General features: G+C 44.3%; 1 protein-coding gene across 3 annotated transcripts in view; it reads left to right on the forward strand.

Moving 5' to 3' along the window:
- Positions 1-2,781: 2,781 nt before the first annotated feature.
- The window catches only part of inavab (innate immunity activator b), a 28,724-nt gene continuing 9,019 nt past the window's right edge, over positions 2,782-22,486 (forward strand). For 2 of the 3 annotated variants that reach the window (XM_061257132.1, XM_061257134.1), the window contains exons 1-7: positions 2,782-2,907; positions 16,284-16,394; positions 17,543-17,676; positions 20,257-20,379; positions 20,633-20,864; positions 21,365-21,418; positions 21,589-21,856. In XM_061257132.1, the coding sequence (XP_061113116.1) occupies positions 16,340-16,394; positions 17,543-17,676; positions 20,257-20,379; positions 20,633-20,864; positions 21,365-21,418; positions 21,589-21,856 (866 nt within the window). In that variant the 5' untranslated portion in view covers positions 2,782-2,907; positions 16,284-16,339. Of the gene's footprint in view, positions 2,908-12,432; positions 12,560-16,283; positions 16,395-17,542; positions 17,677-20,256; positions 20,380-20,632; positions 20,865-21,364; positions 21,419-21,588; positions 21,857-22,486 lie in introns of those variants that run through there. The other variant, XM_061257133.1, reaches the window with a different exon arrangement.

Raw genomic sequence — 22,486 nt, forward strand, 5'->3', positions numbered from 1 at the left:
GAAATGTGATTCGTACAGGATAACTGCTATTTTTACTGGAGTCCATGTTCCGGATTTGGGAGGCTTCCAGTACTCCAACTGAGTGATACTGCTTCGTGAAGCTGGGCCCTGTTTCAACTCTTTGGTAACATTACATGTTACATTCCATTCCAAAGCGACTTACAGTTGATTAGACTAAGCAGGAGACAATCCCCCCAGTGCGGGCTGTGCGGATTTTATCATGGCTACACCGGGGAGCAAAACGGTTTCTTTGTCATCACATTCTGAGGTGACATATTTAAAATAAATTGGCCTGCAGCTTTGCAAAGTTGTACAGTTGCAATCGGCAGCATCTTGTCAATATCAAAGATACAATTTTCACTGAAATTGGCATATGTGTTAAGGAAGCTGTTGTTTATAACCCCGATAAATGTCATATAAACTTCTCTGACAGGGATAAACATCTGAACAAGGGACAGCCAGTCAGGCCCTTTCAGACCATTGGGTGTGCACTTTCCCTGGGACAATTAGCTAATTAGCTGAACACACCAGCCAGCGCCAGCTCACTCTGAGATTGGACCACAGTAAAACATTTTTTACTTGGGCACAATGACTGTCTTATGCTGCCAGTAATTAATTAATCAATACATGCAGCTAAAGTGTCAGAGCACATGAAAGATTGACTAATTAAGTCATTAAGAACAGATGCTGGCATGAAATCCAGAATCAGATATGGCCCTCCTGGCTCTAAACTCTCATTTTACTTAGGACCACAATTTGTTGTCTATGTATAAACTTGTAACAGCATGATTGGTTTTGGTTGTTATTGGTTTGACATTTTCTTTACAGGTTAAAAACATTTTGATTTGATTTTTAAAAAACACATTTGATCAAAATGGTACCTTCATTATTGGGGTTATTTAACAAAGATACAAAAATCCAAAAGAGATATTTTCAGTGAACTCAAAATACAATTGCCGTGTCCTCCTACACCAGTTTTACCTCCGGGTATAGACAACCACATACACTACCTCTTCCCCTAAATGTCAGCTGTTCCCTGCATCCCTTCCCGACCTAATCTCCAACATTAGTTTTTATTTCATGTTTTTATTGTTTTAATCCTTCCTCTACCACCTTATAACCACTCTCCAAAAAAAAGGAAGGGTGGGGTGGGGTGGTGGTTTGAGAACAACAATGACACACAACTTACAAGAGGAAGAGTAATACGTTCTGTTGAGGCGCTGCTGATTTTTGCTGGAAGACTACAGTTCATATTTAATTCCACCGCAATATGCGACATGCATTACACGTGTGCCTTTGTGAGTTAGTTATAGCTCCTACAGCTCGAGGAGAAAGTGCAGGGCGCTGAGGCCCGCTCCTCTTGCCCGCACCGCGTGACAAACACACTTTGTTTAGTCTGACACCTGGACGTTGCCATTCCCCAAAACTCCCCCGGGGGGGGGGGGGGGGGGGGAGTGGAGGTATTCCGCAGGAGTGAGGATGGGAGCGGGTGTGCAGGCGGTCTGGTTAACCCCCTGGGGGCAGGGCGCTCCCCCTGGCCTTTCACATGGAGATGGGGGCCAGTTTGATTAGCTGATCTTTTCACTCCTACACGGGGCAGACAGAGGGAGAAAGGGGACCATCTGCCGGGTCAGAGACAGGCCCCCCCGTTGGGACCACAAGAAGAAAGAATGGCCAAGCAGTGCGCATTTGTGTGTGTGCACACGTGTGTGTGTGTGTGTGTGTGTGTGTGTGTCTGTATGTGTGTGGGGGTTGCGTGTGTGTGTGTGTGTGTGTCTGTGTGTGTGTGTGTGTGTGTGTGTGTGGGGGTTGCGTGTGTGTGTGTGTCTGTGTGTGTGTGTGTGTGTGTGGGGGTTGCGTGTGTGTGTCTGTGTGTGTGTGTGTGTGTGTGTGTCTGTGGGGGTTGCGTGTGTGTGTGTGAGTTTATGTATGAATATTTTATGTATAGGTATGTGTGTAAGCTTGTCTGTGTGTGGGTGTGCTTGTGTGTATGTGTGTGTGTGTGTGTGTGTGTAACCACTGTGTGTGTGTGTGTGTGTGTGTGGCTGCATGCTGTGTGTGTGTGTTTATGTATATATACACATATTTGTGCTTGCTCAGTCGGTCATGAAACCACCCCTCTCTAAATGGTAAATGGTTGGCATTTAATGTTTGCTCAGATGGGTGGTGTCCAGCTGGGGTATGGATATTTGACAAAGCCATGGCATCATTGATATCTATCTGTAACGCATACACATTGTTTACATGTAACTTTATATCATAAAGTGTTATAGGATTTCTACATTGACAATGCGACCCACGAATAAAAAAACACTGCACAAGTGTCGCTCCGTGGACACAAATCAGTCCTCCAGCACTGATGGCCAGCTGTCTCGCACACTCGCGTCTTGAATAAACTTTTTTTCAATCCATTCTTCTGCACGCAGACTCCTGTTTCTAAGCCTTCAATAGCCACCCCCGGGATGTCGTGTGCTGCTTGAAGTAACGCACATTCAATCGCACAAAAAAAGTTTGTGGGGAGACGGAGTTTCTATGAGTTTGAACGACGGGGGTGACACGCCATTCTAAAAATGACTCTCCCATTATAGTTTTTGATGTTGTAATAACTCCAGGAACGGTGTATAATAATAACAATTTTTAAAAAGTGTACGGTACACTGTGTACTAAAATGAGTCGTGCGTCGAACTCACACTAGTAAAATAATAAAAATAATTCATTCGCAGCCCCCCCTCCAGTTTGAGAGAATGGTACGATCCTGAAACAGATGTCCCACTCCAGAACATTTGGGATGCTCAGCTAATATACCAACAGGAAAACGTGAATGTCTGCTGGCTCCATGTGCTGATATGGATTTATTGAAAAAGTGTATAATATCCCGTACTTATCTCTGAAGAAACAGAACAAAAGGTAGGTGGTACAAATATTTTCCCAAGAAAGTAAGAAAGCGCATCGTTTTTATGAAATAAATGAAATAAATTGTAGCCTACCCTACGTTTTATTCGTTGGTAAGATTTTCATATCACAATGTTTGAAAAGGGGGGTTCTGGATGTTTTATATCTTATGCAATAGTTCAGAAAATACCTTATTTCGATTTGCAGCCAGCATATTTTTACGACAACTCAATCGAGGTTATTTTAGAATTTACCGGCAAAAGTCAGACATATGACACCTAAATCGGAGTCAATAATCTAACTTTTATAGCCTACGTCATAAATATGCGTATGAGAAAGTTACCTTGTCCTGCGCATAGGGTGCTTATGTTGACTTTTCCAGCGGTTACCCCTAAATTAACTGGGAGACTGCCGACTGGATTTTTTAGGCTTGTTGCGATAATGACTTTTCCCACTTTTTTATGTGCCTATTTGCATAATGACACGCGTGGTTTGAACAACACTGTTCAAACATCATAAACCGTTGAAAGATACATATGGCTCGAAGACACCATTTTGCAACAAAGAACCCGACACAGCAAGGTCATTTGTAGTAAAATACAAAATTATCTTAGATTATCTCCAAGGCTTTTGGTGTTACTGTAGATTAGATCGTTGCGTCCAGGGCTGTGATCGTGGTATCAAAGGCTAAGCATTCTGTTTTCATCTTAGATACCGGTAAGGCTTCATTAGTTAAACATTTGTGCTGGATGTTTTAAAACTCTTTAAAGTCCGCTGTAAATTGTCCAGCTGCTTCAGTTCTCCAACACACTGTCTTTAAAAATAAAATTCCACATTGGAATTGTTGGCTTTACTGATAGCATAACCACTGTAGCATAACCTTAACTTTACTCTTCAGACTATAGAGAAAAACGGTTGAAAAAATGTGCTTATTCGCTCTTCAGATAACAAAGTCCTAACATTTAGTCAATTGGTACCTTTTACCTTAGTAATGATCACAAAAAATTTAAAAGAAATTATGGCTAATATACAGAGTTCAGGTAGGAGTTAAGTTGCACAATACCTGGTGTAACCCATTGATATGGTATGTGTCAGTTCTAAAGCATTGCCTTCAGGTATGTACAGTGGGCAGTTTTTTTTGTTGCCAATTTGTCACTAAATTTAGTATTTTATTGCCACCTCTCAAAGAAGATGTATAGTATTGTAGAAGGTTTCGTGTCTGCCATGAATGAAAGATGGATGGGCTGTTGTCTAAAGCTGAACTGAGCGTGATCGCACATTCCTGTTGTTCTGGAAAAGCTGTGAAAGTTTATGCCGTGTTCTGTGTCCTGTCCGGACCCTCCCAGTCCATCAGAACAATCCATGCTGATCGGTATGTGATAAACGGGAGATGTGTTCCCACAAATCAAACCTCTTGTATATGTGTCAAGTCTTAGATTTGTGGTTTGCTTGGCCTTGCTGCAATCCTGTATCAATCTTGTAGCCATCAGAGCTGAAAGCCACAAATGAATTTATGCACCTATATGAAGAATAGTTTTAAAGTGCATTTGTTGTTATGACAGGGATTAAAGGACTGGGCTATTGAAATGCAAAAATCACACCTGTTTTGGCTCAACCCTTTGCATGTACATAGCTTATACATTATTATTGTCTTTATGCATTTTGTCCCATAGGTAAAAACTAAAATGGCAAATTAGGTGCGCTAAAAGGAAGTCAATAACCTGCTTTTCAAACTGCCCTGGGTTGGCCAGTACCGACATTCCTTTTGTCTTTTAATTTTGCTTCAGATTAAAATAATATGAGACTTTTTAAACGGAGTGAATAAACTCACAATCAGCTAATAAAAAAAACGTATTTTCCAGCTGCATGTGAGGGTAATGCCTGTGTGTGTTTTAGAGCCTGAGTCTGCCGGCAGTGTTTTTGGGCCCTTTCAAGAGGCTGGCAGATGCCTGGGCAGGCGTGGTGGCAGGGACAAGGGCCGTGTGGCTGTGAATAGCGTCGGAATCTTCGGCTCGGCGGGGGCCGGGCGGAGGGGGGGGCGACTGAGGGAAGCTAACAGCACGGGTCTTTTGTGCCCTGCTGACAGCTCCAGGGAGATCTCACGTTGCACTGCGATAATTGTCCAGGAACATCGTTGGCTTGCTTTCTGCAAGGAACCCCCCCCCCCCCCCCCCCGCCCTCCCCCGACTCACGGACATCTCAATCTCCTTCCTTGACACACGGGCAGCGACACGCTCCCAGTCTGTTAACACTTCAAAGCCAGCTCACACACAAAGGGCATCGGGAGTTTACTTTTCATCTCAGAATTCTTTTTTTTTTTTTTTTTTTTGGCCTAGCTGTTGAATATTTACCCGGCACTTACAAGGTTCTGTGACACGTTTTCCATGTTTCTGCACTGATACCGTGCCCTGGCAGTGTCGCTCAGACCTGGGTTCAAATTCATGTTTGAATACTTTCAGATATCGTGGCAATTTTTTCAGATGAAACGCGTTTCACTAAATCGTACAATCGTACAATGCAGGAAGTATTTTTGTTCTCTATATAGGTGAAAATACTGATGTTTCATTGCAAATAGTGAGTAATCTGTAGGAATTGTAATGTTGTCTATTCTAAAGGGTTAAAGTGTTTCAAATAAAAGCATTTAAACCACCTCATAAACTGTTTTCACTTCTCTAGAGGACTGGGGTCGTTGGTGTTAGTGTGCTCCTTCCTTGACATTTTGTTTTTCAAATGTGCAAAGGAATCATCTTCCCAGACAATGAGGGCCTTCTTCTCGGTCAAACTCAAGCCACTCCACCACTGCAGTTATTTATGGCTCTTCAGACCTGCGTAGAATAACACTCTCTATGTTTCTGTTTGTCCTTGTTTACCCCCTTCACCGAAAGCTTAGCCGATGCTCTCCGGTGCCCCTCTGACACGTCAAATGAGATTATCGGCTCGATTCGATTAACAGTATGACTGCAGCAGAGATCCACTCTTGGAAAACCTGAGAAGTGGCAAAGGTCAAGCGGCGATCGGCTTTCGTTTAAGACGGCTCTTCGAGGCGGGACTTCCGGGCCTTTTCTCGTGCCACCGCGAGGATTTACGGCCCGTTTGAAAACCCGCCGTGGCGTTTTTTGTTTGTTGTGTTTCGCCACTTTTCCCCTTTGAAGCCGAAACTGCCTCAAAATCGGTCAGACTGTCAAGGTCCACGGAGTGTCAGTTGAGCGAAGGAGGCACGTTGGGCAAGGCCCAGCCGCGGAGCTGTGATCTTTTCACGCCGGGGTAGAGTGACGGATGGATATCGGGGCTGAGCTCGTCGCCGGGGGAAACCTTAACTGTGAACAGATGCGGTCGCGACCACTCCGTGTCCCACACCTGGCTCTTATCGGGGCTTTGTTGTGAGAAGTGTGGCTGTTTAAATAAATACAGTACCCAGTTTCAGACAAACCGGGCTACTCCACACACCGGCTTTCTGCTGACAGCCTGCTTGGATTAAGCTGCTGCGTTCAACTGCAGTACACAAAACCACACCATGCCCTTGCACCCTATATGCACCTACAGCCTCCACCCACCAACACACACACACACAGACACACTCTCTCTCTCTCACACACACACACACACACACACACACAGACACACACACACACAGACACACCATGCCCTCACACCCTATACGCACATACAGCCTCCACCCACCAACACACACTCTCTCTCTCTCACACACACACACACACAGACACACTCTCACACACACTCACACACACACACTCTCTCACACACACACAATCTCACACACACACACACACACACACACACACTCACCCACTCTCTCACACACACAGACACAGACACACACACACACAATCAAACACTTAATCACACACACTCTCACACACACACACACTCTCTCACACACACACACACGCACACACACACTCTCTCACACACACACTCACCCACTCTCTCTCACACACACACACACAATCACACACTTAATCACACACACTCTCACACACATACACACACACATACAGTTGTATTTAAAGCTTTCACATTTTGGCTGTCATAGCCTTTTGAATACACAGCCTCTTCTGTTTGGGTATAAACAGGACTAAACAGGAACAGACACTAGCAGGCCCATAGGACTGTATTACTGCGACTGACTGAAGAAGAAGATAAGAAGAACATTACCTTCCTGTAACAGATATGAGATGACATACCAGGTTTACTCGGGCTTGCCAAATGTAGCCAGCTCTCTAAATGTATCTTTCTCTTTTGTATTTTTTAACAGGTTCCTTTTCCATGACCTGTTGCATTCATAGAAAATAATTTAGTGACCAGCTTTCCTGCTTACGGGCCTGTTTTCAGAGATTGAAAGTAGCATTTCTCTTATCATGGCCATTGTTCTTTTGTTTGCTGTTACACTTTTGACCTTTTTTTTAAATCTGTATCGGGACTTGACTAATAACAAGGAGTGGTGAATGGAAATGCGCTGCGAGTTAATTTTCTTTCTTCCTGAGCTTTTCAAGATTGATTCACAACATTTTTCCAGCTTCGGTACAATGGATACACGTTGCCGAATGGATTTTGACCACTCGCCAGAGTCTGAAATAAGTCACGCTTGGTTTTCGAGAAATCGTTTGGTTTTTAACCAATACATCAGCACCACCGCCCATCTTCCCACATAAGGATTGTAATTACAAGCCTCAAAAACTTCACTTCTTTTTTAGAAAAAAAAAAAAGGTTTCTTGCTTCTCAGACCAGGCCTCACTGGTGTTTGGGAGCGGGGCTAAGGTGTGGAGATAAGTGAATATGCAAGAAGTCTGCATTCCAGGAGATGGCAGCTCTGCGGACCCCAGAGGAGACGGTGAATGTCTCCCTGGGGCCCCTGTACGCCGGCTCGTTAGAGAAACATTTCCGCTGAGGCTACATTTTCATCTTCAGATTAGCGTGAGAATGAAAGGAAGGGGGGGTGGGGGTGGAGAGGGGTGGGCACACTCTTGAGCCCAGTGGGGGGAAACGCCACTATCAAACAGATTCTATAGATATCTCTTCACCACCATCAATCTACAGAATCCCCCTTCAAACACATGGCCCGCTTTGGGGAGCTGCTCATGATGGTGGGTCAGTTGAGCCATTAAGGGTTGTTGGGGAGGAGACAAAAGATGGTAGGTCCCATAGCCGCGTCCTCCTCTTCAGGATTGCAGTTGCCTAATCCTGACCTGGAGAGTCGTGTGAAGAGTCATCCAAAGAGTAACCGCTCCCTGAGGGCTTCACCTCTGACACCATCCTGCCCTCTCACCCCTAACCCCATTGGTCAACACCCCATCCAGCAAACGACTACAGTTTAGTCACGATAACGTTTTAGCAATTTATCCCAATGCGACTTAGGAAAGCGCAATTTATCATGTTCAGCAAAATCACCAGAGATATTGAGGTTGAGTCAAGAAAAGGTGATCTTCTAGTTGTGGAAGGCAGCCTGTGACCCGGGTGCTTCTGCCATCACATGATGAGGGTGGAGAGGAGCCAGGGCTGTGGGGGGTGGCTGCTGGGAGCTCAATGAGCTGGGACAGCCAGCTGGGGACAGGAAGCTGAACGGTCCGAGTGTGTAGTGTAGTCGTTGTCTGAAGACAGGAGAGGAGGAGGGTGAATTTAGGCAGGCTGAAGACCAGGCAGCAAGGCGTTAGAGTCGTCCAGGTGAGAAGTTACGAGGGCTTGGATGAGTAACTCTGCGGCCTCTCGTGTGTGGAAGGGGCTGATTCCCCTGAGGCTGTGATGGGAGGAGCTACAGGGCTGAGAGTTTCGCTATGATGTGTACTGAGAAGCTCACCTGGTAATCAGGGGTCTTACAAGCTTCTTAGCGGACCGGCAGGGAGACGCTGGGGAGCTGTTGACAATGACTAAGGCATCAATCCACAGGTTGAGCTGTGGGTAGGGGGATGGACATGCAGAAGTGCCCAAAGACAGTGCCTTGAGAATCAGAGGGAGAAAAATGAAAGGCCTGAGTGTCATTTAGATGAAATGACACTCAATGAGCACAGATAACTGGACCAAGTGATTTGGTGTGTATAGAAAAGGGGACCAAGCATCAGCCCCTGTGGGACGCCAGTGGGATAACCTCCTTCCTGCACGCATATTTGTGTAGGACTAGTCGGTCCGTTGGACTGGAGTCTCTCTGTCTGCTGGATGCCCACTGGCTAATGCCTCCGGAGGTGTCAGGAGATATTGGCCTCCGCAGCAGATTGTACAGATAAGGGGGGTCAGGATGGGGGGTTGTTTTAGTAGCACACCCCCGGTCCCTTTGTGTGGGCCGCCGCTCCGCTCCCTGCCGCATCAGCGCGCGCATGAGCGCCCCCTCTGAATGAGAGACGACACTCAGATGGGCGAAACAACATCCCGCTCGACTTTCTCATGGGAGACTACGCTGGTGTGCATACCCCCGCCTCGTAATCTAACGGCATGTGCGGATGAAACGCCACCGGCAGGAGGCTCGGAAAACCCTGTCTGCTTAATCCTGTAATCCCGTGGATGTGCCCAATGCAAACACACTTCGTTCAGGGTTTCCGATTGGTTATCTCATTTTGAATGCGTGCGCATCAGAGGTTCCGATTGGTTATCTTATTTAGAATGCGTGCGCATCAGAGGTTCCGATTTGATTATCTGATTTAGAATACACGCTCATCAGAGGTTCCGACTGCTTATCAGATTCGTAAGTCCCTTTGCTATGTTGACTGAGCTCATCATCAAACTGCTTATTGGGCAGTTTTTTATTTTTATTGTTGTGCATGCTGGATAATTCATATGGACTGAGGGCAATCCCAATCTATTTTTAGTAATGTCTGTGGGGGTTCTAACACAGTTAACTTTCCCTGGCCAAAAAGTCAGTTTCATAACATGATGATATATAATTATGAGAATGAGTTTGATGTTGAGTATAATACTATGTAGTACTATAAATAATTACCACCTATAGCCATCTCTTTGTCATCAATAATTAGCTTGCTTGTATATTGGCAATATATTTCTGTGCCAAGCAGCAAATTTAATTCATATTCTCAAGTAAAAGAAATGAAAATTTGAAAGCATTATTTGTAATATATTTTAGATATAAATAATCACATGCAGCTCTAAATCTGAAATTAATTAAATATTTTAAATTGATTTTGAACTTTAGAAGGGACAGTAATATTACATTCAAATGTAATTACTAAATTGAAAATAGGTTTATGAAGGCATTTCAACATGGACACTGCCAGTCATTTGAAAATGAAAATAAAGTAATAATTGAGAGTAGAGTGCTACTCATGCTGTGGCGGTTGGGGTTATAGTATTCCCTGCTTTTGGAAGTGAAGCAGATGGAGTTTGGGGTGGGGGAGTTGGGGAGTAGCTAGGGGGGTAAGTGGTTCCAGACCAAAAAAAAAAAAAGTTCTCCCATCGACTCCCAGCCAAATCAATTATGCAACTCGTAAATCTTACTTGCCAGTCACTTTCACCTTTTTCCTCACATCTCACTGTTTCTGTTTGAGGAAGCCAGCAACTGCAAAGGTTTCACACTGGATGGTTTTGGTGAAGATCACACTATGTGTATGGACACAGTACATGTCCGCAGTGTCGAAAAGTTTGTGCAGTATGTCAAAATGACAACAAATATAGTAGTAATCTAGATATTATGTCTAATAAAAACAGTTGATGAATTGGTGAATGCTGTAAAAAAAAACTTGTTGACAAGGGAAAAGACATTTCTTGGCCATAACAACCCTTGGACTTGTGTTGGACATCTCTGGGCAATGACGAATAAGTGCACAAAATTTTGCAGTATTTGTTACACTATGCAATATTTACAGAATTTTGACTGTAAAATAAATACAATAACTAGTTAGAAAATGGCTCAAATGTTTAAATGTTTTAATACATTGAAGGGCTTGGAAAAAAGCCAGATGAAACTCATGTTGGGGTGATCTGTGAAAGCTAAGATCAGCCCGGGCAGGGCCAGATGCATGGTGTGTGATATGATCCCATGGAATCCATCTTATGTGGCATAGGAGAGCCCCACCCTGAATCATTTTTACCCTTCACAGCCCACTGCGTGGTGTGGAAGTGCTTGTTGAATTCGTGGGATGTGGCGGGGGAGCAGGTGCCGAGAGAGAGAGCATTCCGACCGCCATCTGCTTCCTTTCGAGGGCCGGGCCCCCGCAAAAAAGGGTCCTGCCCCCGCAAACAGGGTCCTGCTCGACCCGCTCCGTCGCGTCTCGTTTCCATGGCGCCCAATCTGCCAACTGGTTTTGGATATCCGTCGCGCACGAGAACAGTCAAGCATGCGGCCAAATTTCTTTGTTAAGTGCGCCAACGCTGTCGTTGGCAGGAGAATTGAGTATTGTAGTTCATTGTGATTCATGTTCACACCCAATTTCGAGGGCATGGTCGGTGCACAGGACTATGGGCAATGCGTGCGCGTGTGTCTGCGTGCATCATTTATTCAACATAATTACTTTTGCATTTATTTCTGAACAATCCCGTTCATTTTGAAACGGTAGCTGACGAGCTTGCTAAAATATTCTGCTATAGCTAGGCCTTTGTAACCCACAAACATGGTATCTTGGTCGTTTTTTTTTTTATTTGCACGGACACGTACTTTTGCTACAATTGGCACATTGATGTTGGTGAAACCTATCAATTTACAGAAATGTGGCCCCCGAGCCGAAATATGTGACGGTAAGGACGGTGGTGTTATGTTACAGCGCCATCTTATGGGGAAAAACGTTTTGTTCAAAAGAAACGACACAGAATGCACAAAAGAGTTTATTTTAAAACGAATCACAGGCTCTGTCAGTACACATTTGAAGAACAAGTTAAAGCACCCTTTAAAGAAAGCATTTGGTTCATCGCAAAAGTGTTTCTATCTTGTTTTTATTTGGTCTTTATTATATACCTAGGTCTATTTTGTTTAATCTTTCATGCTATCGTTTTATATACCGCTTTGGGATTGTTCACTCAACGAAAAGCGCGTAATATATATTAGATATTATTTATGTTGTTAAAGTTTATTGTTATTATTTATTTTCCTATTAATCCTTTATTGCGTGTTATTTTTATTGTGATGCACTTTATTTGAAAATATGCTATGCAAATACACTTATACGCATGAGGCGTTAACTAATAACTTAAGCTGACGCATTGTAAGGTAAGAGCAAGCTATATGTGACTTATAGCTTCATATAAAGCTTGTCATTGTCTGTCAATTTACCAATAATTCGACTTGAATGAGAAAAATGTTGCACGCCAATGCTATCTGGCAAATGTTTTATGGGCTAGGAGCTGCATACAACATTGTTCTAATTATCCAAGTCGAATTATTGGTACATTTTGCGATGTTAATGGACAAAGCTTTTTTCTTAACAAAATGATATCTCCAAACAATTCAAAGAGAAAAGCCAGCGAGAGAGTCCGGTTTTTGTTTACACAGCGCTGTCCAACTCTGAAAAGGTACCACACAAAAGAGCGTTGTTCTCAAGTAGCTATGCGCGCCTTCTCGCCACTCCCTCCAATACGTGAGCCGGTAACTTCCCCCACACCCTTACCTCACCAGGCGGACCAACCTGCGGGTCATAGTAGACTTTGGCTCTGTGGAAGTAGAGCTCAGGATTCATTTTTAAATGCCAACCGGGGCCGCATATGGCAACAAGTAAGTGCTTCTCCGTTCCTTTCATTTTATTTCAGCGACAGACGTTGATTCGGGACTGTCGTATATAGTAAATGTGTCAAATGGATGTTTAACGTTCGTTTGACAGTTGTTTCATCATGCTCATTTACTTTTCGATCTTATTCGGCTAACTAGATTACTGTTTTACGCGTTGTATCCGATCGGTCTAATGGAATGTTTGATATTTAAAAACATTTGTAGTTGAGGCTCTTAATTTACATATTGTACAGATTTGATTCGAAACCAATGTGTTTTATCTGTGTCTGTTAATCTGTATTTGGTGTATCTACATTCCACGTGTAAACCAACGGGGTTTCTTTGAGCGGAGCAACATAAAGTAAATGCTATTGGCCCTTAAATTACCATATAGGCTACATAATGCCATATTCGATGTTTTGGCCCTTGTTTTGGGTAACGTTGGTGTAGACAATTATTGGGTTGTAAGTCTTAACTACACATTTAAAACTATTTCAGGGCACTCCAAACGATTTCGTGAAATGTGCAACTCGTGCCTCCCGTTGAGTTAAAACTGCAATTTAACGGCTTTTGTTTCGTAACGGGCATGGAAGTGACTCAGACGGCCGTCCCATCGCCTTCGTGAATTGGTGAGAGGTGGGTTAGCTACCCCCACCAAAAGGTGTTCAATTTAAGGGAGACGGAGATATGCCAATGCAAATTCACTTAGGCGACATAATGACCGCGTGTACTGTAATTATGTTAAATATGGTATGGGGCTACCGCAGATGTTGCTTTGTTTCCGCGAATAAAAAACAAAAAACAAAAAACATCATGGATGTATTTTAGAAGAATTAACTTTTTTAATTATTTCATTCCATGATTTTGTTACACCCTAAAGGCAGCCAAATGATCCTAGCTGCATGTAGCAGTTTTACATCGCAAATTATAGTAAGGTCACCATTTAATGCTTTTCATTTGTCCCATTTCCGTTGCCTTTAAATGATCATTTTCATAGGCGCTTGTAGGCCTATCCGTCATTATTGCTTTGAAACTCGCGTCACACGATTGCTTTTGAGATTCGACTTCGCCTGTGTGCAATTCTCGATGCTGTATTTGTCAACAGTAGCTTAGTTTCAAGGTAGTAAACGATAAGCTGTCGATGTCCTTGGCGCAGTGCTGACTGAGTCACACTTTTACGACTGTAGCTTTTTAACTTGCCTGCGGATGATTCTCAAGCAGGCAGATCCCCTCCAAAGAGCGATGATTACATCACAGGGCAGAACTCTGCCCAGTGTTCCATGAAGCGGAAGCTTTCCAGACTGCCAGCAAAGCGCGGGTGACTACCCAGCTGAGTGTCACGGTTTTTAAGTGTGGACTTGGTCATTTGCCCCTTGGTGCAGTTGGGTCAAATAGTGGTGTCATTTGCAAGAATCTGTAGCTGCGAGGGTTATGTCAATCAGTTTGCTGTATGATATCACCTGTGTGACATCAGGAAGAGAGCATGGTGTATGAATGAGTGGCATATTAACATAGTCAAATCTTAATTGTTAATCTCATTTTGCCCAACTTTTGAAAACTTAAAAACGGGTGTATGTCAGCAATTTAATCAGGTGAAATTCTAAAAAGTGAACCAATAGACATGAATGTGCAGGCAGGGTGCAGGAAAGTGGCTTTTGGTTTGAGTAAACTAGCTTTTCATGGATTCTTCAGGATGTAAAATCCTTACCAGAAAGCATGACATTTCTGGCATTTAGTGGACACTTGTATCCAGAGCAACATACAACACTCACAAGTGCTTTGGTCAATACCTGGGGATGTGAAGGGAAGGTCTCATTGGCTGCAGTGACTCATTTCTATGAGCTAATCAGTTTGTCTTCACTGGTTCAGTCAGTGCCTGACTGCACACCTTACAGCTTTATCCATTGAAGGGGACTGCCCCACCTTACATACAATCCCTGATCACTCCCTACTCCCCAGCTAGACCACTCCGGTCTGCCAGCTCTGGTCGACTTACGGTTCCCTCTCTACGTGCACCTGGCGGTCGAGCTGCACGTTCACGCCTGTTTTCCGTTCTGGTTCCTCAGTGGTGGAATGACTTGCCTACCACTGTCAGAACAGCAGAATCCCTCCCCCTATTTCAACGCAGACTCAAAACCCACCTTTTCAAACTCTACCTTAGTCCTCCCTCCTGATTTCCCCTGCCCCTCCTTTCTGATATCCCTATCCTTGTCTAACCCCCCCCTCCCCCCCCCCCCCCCCAAAAAAAAAAAAAAATGCACTTCTGATGACAACTATGTTTAGAACAGCATTTCCTGTGTATTTTGCTGGTTTCTGGATGTGATGCTCTGACTTATGGTAGAACCTATGCACTTGTAAGTCGCTTTGGATTAAGCGTCTGCCAAATGACTAAAATGTAAATGTAAATGAATAGGTAATGTCGTGGAGCCTCCCTTTCCCACCGCTGATGCCCAGAGGGTCCTCCTCAAACCCACGGAAACCTCTGAAATTCAGGCCTTCAGTTTCGCCACAGAGCAAGAACCTCGGCCCTTACAGCCCCGCCCCTGAATTGAACAGTGCTTTCCTGTGATACACAAACAGTGACATCGCTGCACTTGTCGAGCTCATAATGTTATAGCACCATCAGCCTGACCAAGTGGATGTTTTGATGATAGATACCTCTGACCAATCTGCACGGATGTCCTATGCTAATAAAATTACTGTCAGTTTCATGATCCAATGTTCCCATTTCAGACCCTCTACAGATACAGCTGGAGTCGAAGTCTAATGTTTAAAGTCTGAATGTTTTTGCTATATCTCTGGACAATTTGTGGGGATGCGGCAGGGTTGAGGAACTCTTGATCCTGTATACAGTGTCTAAAGCATCTAGACTGGGAAGGTATAGCTTGTGAGATTTGTTTTATTGAAAAACACTTCTGTGTTTTCAGCTCCTCGTGTTTTACCCAGTGTCCTCGGTAGGTGTTTGGTAATGGGTCAACTTGAATCACCACCCCCCAACACCAGATTGTAAGAAGCGACTAACCGTTCGTTTACTCGCGAAGGTACATTGCCAAATGTTGGGACTTGAATCACACGGGAGTGTTGAACTGGTGAGACTCATCGTGCCAAAAGAACGCACTCAGTTTTCGCCAGGCTTACACGACTTTGAGGATGACGAGCGAGTCTGGGCTTGAGCCGGCCTGCCTTGGCTGGAGGAGGGATGGGCAAGTTAGCTAACCCATTTCCTGAGTGCAGGCGGTGGGAAAAGGTTGCGTGGGTAGCCTGGAGTGACACAGGGGTCGCGAAAAGAGCTGTGGTTTCTGAGATTAGCCGCACTGAGTTTCTGTGGTTGAAGGGCACTCAAGATAATTGTCTGAAAGCATTTGCGTTGTGTACTCGTCCATTGTTATTTTAACAAGCTGTAGGAAGCATGTCCTTTTAGGAATCTAGCCTGGAGACAGTGTTCAGGTGGACGCATGTACCGAGCAAAACGGCCGTAATGGCCGATGGTTTAGCGTATGCCTGGGATTGAAGATTCTTGAGAACGGCTAGAGCTGGTGCCAGTGTTATCTTCTCTGTAAAATTAAGTTTTAACGTGAACCTGCCTACTGAATTGCCAGAACTTTATTTTGCTAGTTCCTGGATGTGATGCTCTGACTTATGGTAGAACCTATGCACTTGTAAGTCGCTTTGGATTAAAAGCGTCTGCCAAATGACTAAAATGTAAATGTAAACTTTCCCTCTGTTGCAGACGTTCCTGAACCCAGGCGATATCTCTTCTGAGTTTGGAGACTTTGGATCAAAGACATGGAGAGCAAGGAGGAGATCAGTGACACAGATAGCGGCATCATACTGCAGTCTGGTAAGGACTGAGCATCTGCACCAAATAAGTGCCTGAAATACTTCCCCTTTAGATGCTGATGGGATGGGTTAAAGTATCTCAACATATTTGACCCAGGACTGTGTTGTCTGTTGCCTGATATCTTGGCAGCCAGGTTGTGTATGAGCTCCATAGCTGTGTGAATGTGGAAGCCATGTTTTTTTCAGCATGATGCACACAACCCTTGGAAAAATGTTTCTATGTATAGCATCTTCTCAGCGTTCAATATATTTTGGGTTGGTTTTTTAGTAGATTCCACAGTAACGTTATGTGCCCGCAGTGGTAATTTATATGGGGCCTTTGTTGACCTTTGTATAATTTGGGGAAGACGTTTCGAGAAGAATCATATCTTTGTGTGACTGAGAATGAACCCTATATCAGAGGTACAGCCTCTTGTCTTAATGTCATGCTTCATACTTCTCAGAGGGGCTGGTGGTAACATTCTTCTCTGCTAATGTAATCCGGTCATGCACTGTCTGTTTTCCACAATGGCAGATTATGAAGTCAGACAGAGGAAGGGGGGAGTGTTTTTCCACATATTCACCAATCCTGTCGTGGTTGTCTAAAGCATGACCTCCTGACCTGAAACCACGAAAGGCGAACACAACAAGCTAGCTCTCAATGCACCTGAGGAGATTTATCTTCTAATCTCACAGGAATTTGGTGCACTCAATAGAACCAGTTTAGAGTCATCACTGGCCCTTTATGTTAACTTGGTGTAATGATGTAGCAATGTTGGGGAACTACTTTCGGCTCATGGACATCTCCCAATTGTTACATTTTTAAATATGTTTTTGTGTTGCGTGAATCACATCGCATGGTGAACCTATCACAGAAGAGGCTTCACAAAGAACAAAATGCAACAACCAATTAAATGCTGCATGATTCGATAGCTTTTTGATGGGATGAATTTGATTGGCTGTTACTGGGACAACATTCATCAATCACAGTGAACCCACGTCATCCATTCATCAGTTAAGAATCCACAGCACTAGGGGATCTCACCTGTGTCCACTGGGCTTAAGATCTGGTCTGAATGTCCACAGTCCATGCAGTGGCCCAACGCTCCACCTCCCTTTACCTTGCACGGTTGGTTTTGACGAAGCGTTGGTTGTTGTGGTCTCTCCTAGGCCCGGACAGCCCCACCTCTCCCATTAAGGACCTGACCACTCACACGCGGGCCATGAAGCTGAAGCACAAGTCCCTGGAGGACCGGCTGGAGCTGTGCCTGCTGGAGCTGAAGAAGCTGTGCATCCGCGAGGCGGTGAGTAGAGCCCAGAGTCCAGAGGGACCCGCCGCTGGGGGGCTGGGGTCATAGGCTGCAGAGAAGGTATGGGCCAAGTGCCTGTTACCTCACCCACCGACTATCCACGGGCTCGTGAAAAGTGCGGTGGAGTTTACTGGTGCCACCATCTTGTAGAATTTGGAGCCAGAGACTACGCAGTCGGGAAGCAGAGTGTGGCTCCTCCACTAAGCATGTGAGATAGAAGTGATCTAATCTGTCCCTGATAGTATAAGGGTAGCTGTATTGTCCTAATGACACAATAACGTAAAGAAAGTTGGCACATGGGGAGACATTAGATGAAGACTTCTTGGGACTTTTTATGGGGAAAACAATATTGGCTTTGTATTTTCACCGCAATTGTGCCATTGGCTTTACATTGAAAACGGGTCTGAATGACCAATACTGAAGCCAACGGCAGTGGCGCTGGTGAGCACCGTCTCTCAGCCTGACCAGGGAATGAGCTTCAGAAAAGAAGCCCGGTTTTGGCCGCTTGGCTGGGATGGAACTAGAGTACCAGCTTTACCTGCCTAGGGCTATCTACTTTATCTGAATAAAAAAGCAGGTCAATGAACCCGTTCAGGTTTTCCATTTGACATGAGGGTAAAGCCTCGCCTGTTGGGGCCTGCCTAGGTGTGGAAGAGCTGACGACAGATCGTTTTTCGGAAGGGATCAGGAGCCGATGCTCATATTGTATTGTCTGCGTCGGTATCGTTCTTGCCTTGTGATACATACCTACATAACACAGGGTGTAATTTGTTCTTTCTCTTCCGACACAGTTTAATATAGGTTTTGTTTATGAAAGCACGGCTTTCTGTCAAGCGTGGATCAAAAACCAGCACGTCTTGCTGCGTTCATCGATAAGGTTTCAGGGTGAGGAGGAAAATAAGTGAGATTTTTGTGGATATTATTCATGCAGTCTGGTTTCAGCTGTGGAGAAAAAAACTTTATTGTGTACGATGAAAGACAAATTATGTAGCTATTTAAGTGTGTAATAGAATATGTTATGAGAGGAAGCCTGTTGCCACCTGCTTCAAACCATACTGGTGAGAGATATACTCCCTCATGAAGAAAACTTGATGAGCAGTAAGTCTAGTTAAGCTGTGTTTACCGAGATGAAGATCGGTCTGGAAGTTGCCTGTTGGCCCATAAGGATATTTGAGTGATATGTAAAAATTGGCTCGAGTCAAAAATGTGGCCACAACATTTGCGTAGTCATAGCAGGTACAAATGTTAACAGGACCCTGTTTCCCAACTAGGACTTTTTGGCATAAAATGTGTGTCTAATTTGTTTTGTGCATTACATGTTGAGTACTATAATGGAATTACAGAGACAGAGACTTTCAACTGAAAGCTACCACAACATAATAGAGTGAAGTCAGTTATGATGCAGTCTGGGGTCTGAATATCTGAAGGAATATGCCAAAGCTCACCATATCTGAGAATGACTGACCCCATTTTGGGTTGTATTCAAATGCCCAGGGCACTGAGCCTACCTGCCTTTTCTGCTGCCGTGCCAAGCAAATCTCTCTGGCATGAAGTTGCTCAGCAACATGGCTTTGTTTTTGTAGGTTTCTTCTGAATTTGCAGGTTTCTAATCAGCGGATTCAATCCATTGGTATGGACTGCAGAAAACAATATCCTATCCTCTGCTTTTGTAGCCCTTAATAATTAATGATTTAACACAAACACCTGTTAAATGAGTAAAGGCTTTGCAGTTTGTTTTTGACTTAAAAATAAGAATCGAGAACTTAAATGGGAACATGCTAACTGAGCTATTCTAACCAATTCAAAACCATCTAGATTTAAGGTTTTTTTGGTTCCCTACACATTACAAAGACTTCGATTAGATAGCTTAGCTTGGTAGCTTCCCAGTCATTCACATTGGATTTCATGTAAAAACCTTTTACGTGAATACCAGCGTTATTGTGGTTCATATTATCTATTACATATCTGCCCCACTTGTCATGTTTTCCCAAATACTTTCTCCTCCATTTCCTTGAGTTATTTTTCATCAAATTTGTCTCATTTTCATTTCCAGTGTATGTCAGAATTGTGGTAGAGTACACGCTTAGCAAATTAATGAGGATCAGATCAAAAGTATTTGTTAGTATTGAGACTGTTGATGAAGACAAGTGTGTTGACACATCACTGAAATTACTGACACCATGCACTTACTCGTTTGCAGAAGATGCCTTTCTTTTGTTTTGGCCAATAACTGGAGTAACACATGGAATGATGTTGAGTCAATGGGGAAGCCAAACATTCTCTTTGTAAAATAAGGAAAAATCTATTTGAAAATAAGACTGTCGTAGCTTCATCTTGAAACGAGCAAAATATGCAAAACCAAGTCCAAATCACTCTGCATTTGTGGAAAATAAACCCTTTGACACGTCTAGGCAAAAGTACCAGAAATGCATGTGACCTTCGGAGTGTGGGTCAGGCAGCCTTCGTTCCTGACCTGGCTGCCACCGCTGTACTTCTTTAAGGCAAATGCAGTGTGGGTTTGGGTCGTCTTGGTCTGCTTGCTTGGCCTGACCTTGGTTCCCGTTGCTCACACAGGAGCTGACGGGGGAGCTTTCCTCGGACTACCCCCTACTGCCCGGCGAGAAGCTCCCACGAATCCGCCGTCGCATCGGGGCCGCCTTCAAGCTCGACGAGGAGAGCATCTGGCAGGACGGAGGGGTGCGTATCCTGCTGCCGAATCCATCGATAATCAGAGCGTCCGTTTATCTCGACAGAACAAGCAGCGTAAGATGAGATGAACTAGTCTTGCAGAAAATGTTTCTGCATTACAAGATAGACAGTGTCGGATATGAAAAGTTTTAGCTATTAGCTACAATATTAGCGACTAATATTTGTAAGTATTAGTCAGGGCAATACCGTCGGTGATCGATATTTGTCTGCTAACCGCTCTGTCGGTGGTTCTCCCTCCCAGGATCCTGAGCTGCACTCCCTGGAGGCCGATCTGGCCCTGCAGCTGCAGATCTTTGAGGCGGCCCGGAGACTGGCCCATGAGGAACACCTGAGCAAGCAGGTGAGGCGGAGCCGGCAGCAGCAGTCCCGGCGGGAGGAGAGGAAGGTGAAGGAGCTGCAGGAGGCCGTGGGCCAGCTGAGGCTCCGGCACGGACGGGACTCCCCTGCTCTGCAGCACGCATCCTCTCAGAGAGGTGAGCAGCGCCCCCTGTAGGCCATTGTGTGTACACGCTCAGCGGATGTTTTCAATGTCAATGTCTCAGGAGGTACTGGGGGAAAAAAAATAAAAATGAATGAATGAATGTACATAAAATCCAAATTTCCTCAAATAACTTTTTTTCATTTCATAGCAACACTTAATTTCATGATGACACTTATCCCGTGGTGTGGTCATCTGGTCATCAGCTACTCTGAAATGTTCTATTTGGAGACGTACCATTATAAAATAAAAGTGGGCTTTTGGGGAACAAAACAACCTGTTGCTTTGAAATAAAAAATGAAATTAATTGTAACCGTGTCATTGTGAAAGTACAATTAAATAATATTATCTAATAAAGCGTCCTGTTATTAAATTGAATTATTTCACAATATATTGACTCCTGTATATACGTATATTACTGCATTGATTCATATGGAAAGAGAATTCATGGCCTTTGAGCTCCGGTGGTAATATGATGCTGATTTGTGCACCCAGATCCGGGAATCTCTGATGATAGCTCCTTGTCGGATGCCGTGACACTCGATGAAGGTAAGATGGCCGTCTCTACAAATGAGCCAAATGGAATATGCTGCCATATATTGAATTAAAATATGTCATCAATGTATTTCAACAATTCAGTGTATGGGAGAATATAAATGGCTGGCACCTTCACATATTGAAATATATTCTAAACATACCGCTCTTTTCTGTGTGTTCAGATGTTGAGTCCAACCAGTCCTCTCGCCCAGCCTCGGAGACCCCTGTGATCTCAGACCCCCAAAAACCTTCTGAGGAAGCGCCCCAGGTCCTGCACCCCAGCCCCCAGCATGCACCCCCCCAGACTCTGGAGGGGCTGAGGCCCGGGGAGGACCCTGGCCTGGGGTCCGAGCGTTCTCCCATCCAGAACTCACCCTGGAGGGAGTCCAGCCTGGACCAGCCCTACCAGAAGCCCAGGAAGCCCCACTCCAGGAGCAGCAGCCGGTCCAGGTAACGACCCCTCTGCCGCACCTTTCCCTTCCCCGCCCCTCTCCTGCCTGTAGCACGGCAAAACCGGTATAAACTGGGAAACGTAAAACATTAAACGTGGACTCTTCGGTAATGTTGACCCTTTTGGTCCCAAGGGAACTTGAGCGTAACTTCCGTAAAATCCCAACAGTGCCATATACCCTTTCAACCAATCACAGTGTCTGCTGTACTATTGTTTTGAGCCCCTATTAAAGATAGGGGCTCAAAGATTCTATTAGATTCTCAGCTTTCTCCGTTTCCTCAACCAAAGCCAAGGCCTCTTTTGGACTTGAGTGGAGCCGCTTCATATTGTGCTTGGGACTGAAAGGGTAAAAGGTCCTGTGTAGTGATGTATAATAATAAACCTCTCAAATATTTATTCAGTACAATCAATAAACTAAACGCAAACCGTTTCTCTTATATATGAGGAAAATGCAAATGAGAAAATGAACACCATATCGGTGGGGAAATGCCAGAAATATAAACTCAAACCAAGAAATACAATCTCCAGAGCAACCTTGATTCCAGCTCGCTGAAACATATTATAAGGCCATTAAGAGTTGAGGTACTGGATAACTCAATTCCTGTTTAAACAAAAACAGGAGTTAAGTT

The sequence above is a fragment of the Conger conger genome, chromosome 10, assembly GCF_963514075.1.
Source record: "Conger conger chromosome 10, fConCon1.1, whole genome shotgun sequence".
Taxonomy (NCBI): Eukaryota; Metazoa; Chordata; class Actinopteri; order Anguilliformes; family Congridae; genus Conger; species Conger conger.